Below are 6,000 nucleotides of genomic sequence, written 5' to 3' on the forward strand. Positions count from 1 at the left end.
GGTAAAGTCAGTGTCATGATTGTGAGTTTAAAAAGGGAAACCACAGTAGCAATGACTTACCACTGGGAGCCGTCCGTTTACAAAACCGAGCAGAAACTTGTGTACACCATGTGTAGAGCTGCTGTGACAATGTGCGTAGCGGTACGCCAAGTTTCGCTTTTATACATCTCGACGTGAGCGTGGAAACGGACGTACGCAACATTTTCGTACGTACGCAACATTTTCGTACGTACGCACCATTTATACATGAGGCCCCAGGTCTCTAATATTAAAGTCATGGCCACAGCTGCATGCATCCTAGGCTTCTGTCATGCAATCACTGCGCCCTGGTGTTGTTGAACCAGTTCATGTATATCATCCAGCCGCTCCCGGAGGCATCACTAGTACTCCATCCCTGTGTCCTTCAGTACCCCCAGCTCCGGGGGCGGCCTTAACACCAAGTCCACTGATGTGCACAGCTCCCACCCAAACGTCAGTGCGGCCGGCGTGCACTGAGTGTTCTCCTGCACCACTGCTCGGTATGCCCACAGGACCAGGGGCAGGTGCCGGTCCCCAGTGCACTGGTGGCTGCTTGGTAAGATAATCCAGAGCCACAAGGATCTAGCAATTCCCTGAATCACTACAGGGAAAAAGGCCTAGCACATCCACCCTGACCCTCTCCATTGGTGCCCCCACCTGATTTGTATGCAGAGGTACTCTGGAGTGGCAGCGTGGCCCTTTTTAGGTAATGCATTTGTCGCAACAGTTTAGTGTCCTGGCTGCAGCCAGGCCAATGGAAGTAGCAGCATAGCATCCCCAATTTCTTTGTCGCTCCAAAGTGTCTTGCCCCTGTCATACTATGCACCACCCACAGGATCATAAGACAAAGGCTCCAGGGCACCAACAACTACAGCACACAGCAGTCACCATCTGTGGACTGCCAGTACTGGTACAGTACATTGCCTTCTGTATATAGAGAGCCTTTATCTCCTGACCTCCCTCCATTCCAGGGGACATGAGCTAGAACTCATTGCATCAACCTCTTGAGGGTGGCAGATGCATTGCAGAGTCCAAATGGCATTGACCAGAAGTGCTATACTCCCAGACAAATAGCAAACATGGTCTTGAGTCAGGTATCGAGGGTGGATTCAGCCTGCTAGTAGCTACATCTGAGGTTGAAGGAGCTAAACATTCTTGACACAGCAATGTATTCTAGTGCGTCATGATTTAACATGCAGAGGGCACTTCCAGGTAATGGTATTCACACAAAAATGCCATGACCCATCCTTCTTCCTGATCAGGACTGTCGCTGCAGTTCACCGACTATCCAAAGGCTCAGTTACACTCATTACTGCCACCTCTTCTGGATCTACTACTCCACTGCATGACACTTAGAGAACACTAACTAATGAGGTCACAGATGGATAGGCTGGGAATTTTTAGTGTCATTCTGATTTTGGTGAGTGCAGGTAGGGCTACACTCATGTTTGAGCCGCATTGATGTCCAAACAGCCATCCAGCAGAGTCTTTAAACGACATCACCACTCACTTGTCAGGTCCATGACTCTGCTACCACAACTCGTGGACTGCCTGCACCGTCTTCAGGTTGCCCTTGTGTTGCGTCTGGGGGACTTGCTATGGAACGGTTCAGGGCAAAGTCTGCTGTTGGGTTCTCTGATTCCTCTGCTGGCCTCCATCTTGCTGGAAGGTCACCGCATCCTTGACCTCCCCACAGCAGTAGCAAGGTACATCAGATGGTGGCATGGTGCAGGTTACGTGCACTGAACTTTTCCTTTTCTCTTTCACGGGCCCCAGTGACACGGTGTAACTGCCAGTCAGTGTGATGTTGCGGGTGGGGATTGGATCGGGGATTGGATCGCCTCTGCTCTCTCCGCTTCTGTTCGGCAAGTGTAGCCAGCATCCGCAGTTGGTCATGCTGGCACTGCCGCTCTGATTACAGTGCCATTAGAAATGGAGAGGCAGGTAACCCCTCTGTGCATAGACATGGAGATCCGCCGTGAAAGCCCCCAGGGTCTTGCTGTCTCACCAAGGTAACTCCCCTCCCCTCTCATGGCTTCTTTCAATGGCCATCATCTAAATCGCTGCTCCAATGCCACCACCACCAGATAAATGTTATTTATCTTATTTGCACTTATTTACACAACAAGCTTGTCATTTTTGTCTCTACATGGTCGCGCGTTTACAATTCTCCTCTGCCCTCTGTATCGTGCATGGTGGAGTTCGGAAAATGTGTCACGTCAACCACCTGAAAAGCAGGCGCTCCGGGAACCACCAAGCCGATCTTTCCTAGGGCTGGCGTGGGACTACTGCTGCTTTGTCCCCAACTTCTCCTCTGCAGCAGCCCCCCCCAGCCAGACCTCACTTGTAACGGACAGCCTGAGCAGATTGTTTGGAGTGACCAGGCAGCACAGGCCTTCACCTCCTCCTCGCCTTCCCCTTGACGTCAGACCCAGTGCTGAAGGCCCCCGTTTTAGCCGGCCGTTGTACTTGTATATGGACACCTCAGAGGTTGGCCTGGGAGCAGTGTTGTCACAAGGCTTCATGGGGTGGCTCTTCACGCTCATCACAGACTAAGCCCCCCTGCAGTGGATGGCCCAGGCCATGGACACCAATGTCTGCATCACACAGTGGTTCCTGGATCTGCAGGATTATTCTTTCAAGCAGGTCCTTCGGACCACCCTGTCCCCTGGTAGGCTCCTAGTGAGTCTGTCGCATCGGCTTTTGGTCTATTTTGTGCCAATAGTTACCGCCTCACAAACCACCTCAGCCAGACATGTGCAGAGGCAAAACAATTATTGGTTGGATGGCAATCGGCTGGCTGCAATTCCCTCCCCACGAAATCTGCCTTGAAGGTCATTTAAATGGTAAGGGGGGAACAGTCAGGGGGGGAGGGGAAGTAGTACCCTTGTCAGTCATCCTGATCAGACAGCCCGTGAGGGGGCTGCAGCAAGAATCACTGAGCGAACGCGCACCACCTCTTCTTTCTGGGTTTGTCGAGCATATAGAAATGCATATAGAAAAAAATTGTGTGTGTATGTATCTACAATTATCTATATAAATTGCCCCCCCAGTCAGCAAAATTTGGCAAGGAAGACATGATAGATTGATAGATAGGGCGTTTGGTTGAAAGGTTGAAAAACCGTGGTATGGTTGGTATCATTGCATCATTCACGATGAAGTAATTCCCAAATCATTCCAGTGCTGATGAAAAAACATGTGAGCTTCGACCACACAGGAATACAATGAATATATATAAAAACACCATCACTGCTCTCACTGCAGTGTCTGAGCATCGGAGCGTGAGAAGGAAGAGGCTCAGAACGAGAACCTGGAGACAACGTGGTAAAATAGCAAAGGATTAGCAGTTTTTCTTTAAATGTTTTACTCTTGTATTTGTCATCTTAAATAGACATCCATCCATCTTCCACCCGCTTCTCCTATCTAGGGTAGTGACGCGATGTTACGAGGTCTGACTCATGGCTGGAATTCACAGAAAACACGCAGCTTGCTTGGGAACCTCTCGTTCATTTGGACTTTGTGTGTCTTCACTCTTCTTCTTTCTAGGATTCTGACTCGTGTCCCTGTTGCAGATGAAAACCTCTTCTGTTCAATATTACCCTAGAAGGACACCAGTGAGGGAAGGATTATTCTACGTGGATAACAGTGCATTGAAGTTGTAACTACAGTATATATAAATGAAGAGCATATGAAAATATATTTTAAATTAATGGCATTTTTTTCTTTTCTTTCCAGACCATCCAGATATATTTTATTGAAAATGGAAACATCCACTGTTGCTTATATCACCCTTAAGGCACTGAATGAATCCAGAACAAACAGATATGTGATATTTGCCTTTTCTCTTCAAGGTTATATTTTCACTCTCTTCCTGAATCTGACTATAATTATTACAGTCTTGCTGGAGAAGGACCTACATCAGCCGATGTACATTTTCCTCTGTAACTTGTGTATAAATGGGTTGTACGGCACTGTGGGATTTTACCCTAAATTTCTGTCTGACTTATTCTCTGACACTTATTTGATTTCCTACAGTGGATGTTTACTTCAGACCTTTGTCATCTTCTCATATGCATTATGTGAATTTACCAATTTAACAGTGATGGCAATTGACAGGTATGTAGCAATATGCAGGCCTTTGCATTACAGTACTGTAATGACACCTGTTACTATATGCAAGCTGTTGATTTTTATTTGGATGGTTCCATTCTTCTCCATTCTGTGTTCCATTATCCTGAATATTACTCTCCCCTATTGTGGACTGTATGTCAGCACCCTGTATTGTAAAATAACTATTTCAACCTGCAAACAGGATAGTGTGAGATTTGCATTCAATGGAACATTTGGAAGCATGTATTTATTAATGGCGACATTTGTCATCTACTCCTATGGTAAAATAATTTCTGCTTGCAGGAAATCAAAGGAAAACCGGGCTAAATTCATGCAAACTTGTCTTCCCCATTTAATAAGCTGCATTAATTATGTATTCATCACCTTCCTTGATGGATTTAGTGGTACAAACTTTCCACAGTGGTTTAGCGGCTTTATTTCTGTGGCATTTTTAGTCAATCCTCCTATCATTAATCCCATTATTTATGGCATCAACCTGAGATCTATACGCAGAAAAGTCTGTAAATGCTGTAAGAGACGGCAGGTTTTGGAGTGTGGCTTCACATTTTGAATAATGCACGTTTCATATGACTTGGTTTCCTAGGTAGATGTGTTCTTTGTGTGTTTTTCTTAAAGTTAGCTATGCTGTACATTCATTAAAGTACCTCATTTAGTATGTTATTACCTCATTTAAAGTGTGAAATCAATGAAAAGTTTTAAACATACAGCTTTGAGTATGTGTGTAAAATTAATTTATCTTAGTCAGCTAGAGCACACATCCCTTCTGGAATTTTAGCAGGGGATTGAGGCACAGACTTGCAGTGTCTATAGGGAGCTGCACTGTGTGAGCTGCAGTGATTAGTGTGTTGTGCTGGGCAGGCTAGAGAGAGACGACAAAAATGTGTCAATGAGACCAAAACATTCATCTTATCTATTTCTAATTATCTTATGTTTAACTGTATCACCAGTAAATGCACTGTATATTATGGCATTCTTCAGATAAATTAAATTGTTTCTGACTGGTTTCTAACATATTATGGTTATTATAATACACAAAATTTGAAAAATAGAATAACCTCTTTCTGAAGTTAACATGCTTCTAACTTAAATATGTAATGTTTATATTATTGTGTCTGTCTTTATTAGCTGGTAGGTGTAAAATGTTTAAAAATGTATACTGGATATGTGTGTGTGTGTGTTTATTATAAAACACAGGAATTATATTATAGATACAACAATAACATGTCAAGACAAAATAAAAGCCATTGTTATGATTTTGTAATATATGTATTAGAGCTATATAAAAGACATATCCTTGCTATTAAAACTACAATTTTGTGCCTTGCACAATTTGAAGCATAACTGAATAAAATAAATTTTGTTTTGCTCAGATATACTCTATTTATATAAATATAGCCACATGTGAGATGCCACTATATTGTGGTCAAGACGAAATGCAAACAAAAGCTTTCCTTCCCTGTTTGCAAATGTAAATTATGTCTGTATGGGTCCAATGAAAGCAGACGCGATCTAAAACCCCTTTGTATCAGTTTATGATATTGCCCTTAAAACTAAAATGTGAATATTATTTATAAAATGGCTCTAGGAACAGAAGCCTGACAACCAGTGAAATTGTACTTAAGAACTAGAAAGACGCTTATTTTTGCATAATCAGTCTTAAAAAGAAACATTGCAAAATAAAGGTGTCTTTAACCTGTGAGGCGTTTGTCAGTGTCAATGAACCAAGTAACGATTCTTTGCCATTTTCCTACGTCAAATTCCCCCTGAGATCCTAAGTGAATTTGCTTGATTTTAGCTGTGGATAATGGGAGTCTGAGCAACGTCACAACTGAAGTTCTTGCGTTGCAATTT

General features: G+C 43.8%; 1 protein-coding gene across 9 annotated transcripts in view; it reads left to right on the forward strand.

The window, feature by feature from the left end:
* Positions 1-6,000, forward strand: part of LOC125712859 (olfactory receptor 4M1-like) — a 69,836-nt gene extending 63,836 nt beyond the window's left edge. For 2 of the 9 annotated variants that reach the window (XM_048983378.1, XM_048983376.1), the window contains exons 2-3: positions 3,357-3,446; positions 3,565-6,000. In XM_048983378.1, the coding sequence (XP_048839335.1) occupies positions 3,707-4,699 (993 nt within the window). In that variant the 5' untranslated portion in view covers positions 3,357-3,446; positions 3,565-3,706 and the 3' untranslated portion in view covers positions 4,700-6,000. The other 7 variants (XM_048983380.1, XM_048983381.1, XM_048983383.1 and 4 more) reach the window with 5 other exon arrangements.

The sequence above is a fragment of the Brienomyrus brachyistius genome, chromosome 18 (assembly GCF_023856365.1).
Source record: "Brienomyrus brachyistius isolate T26 chromosome 18, BBRACH_0.4, whole genome shotgun sequence".
Lineage (NCBI taxonomy): Eukaryota > Metazoa > Chordata > Actinopteri > Osteoglossiformes > Mormyridae > Brienomyrus > Brienomyrus brachyistius.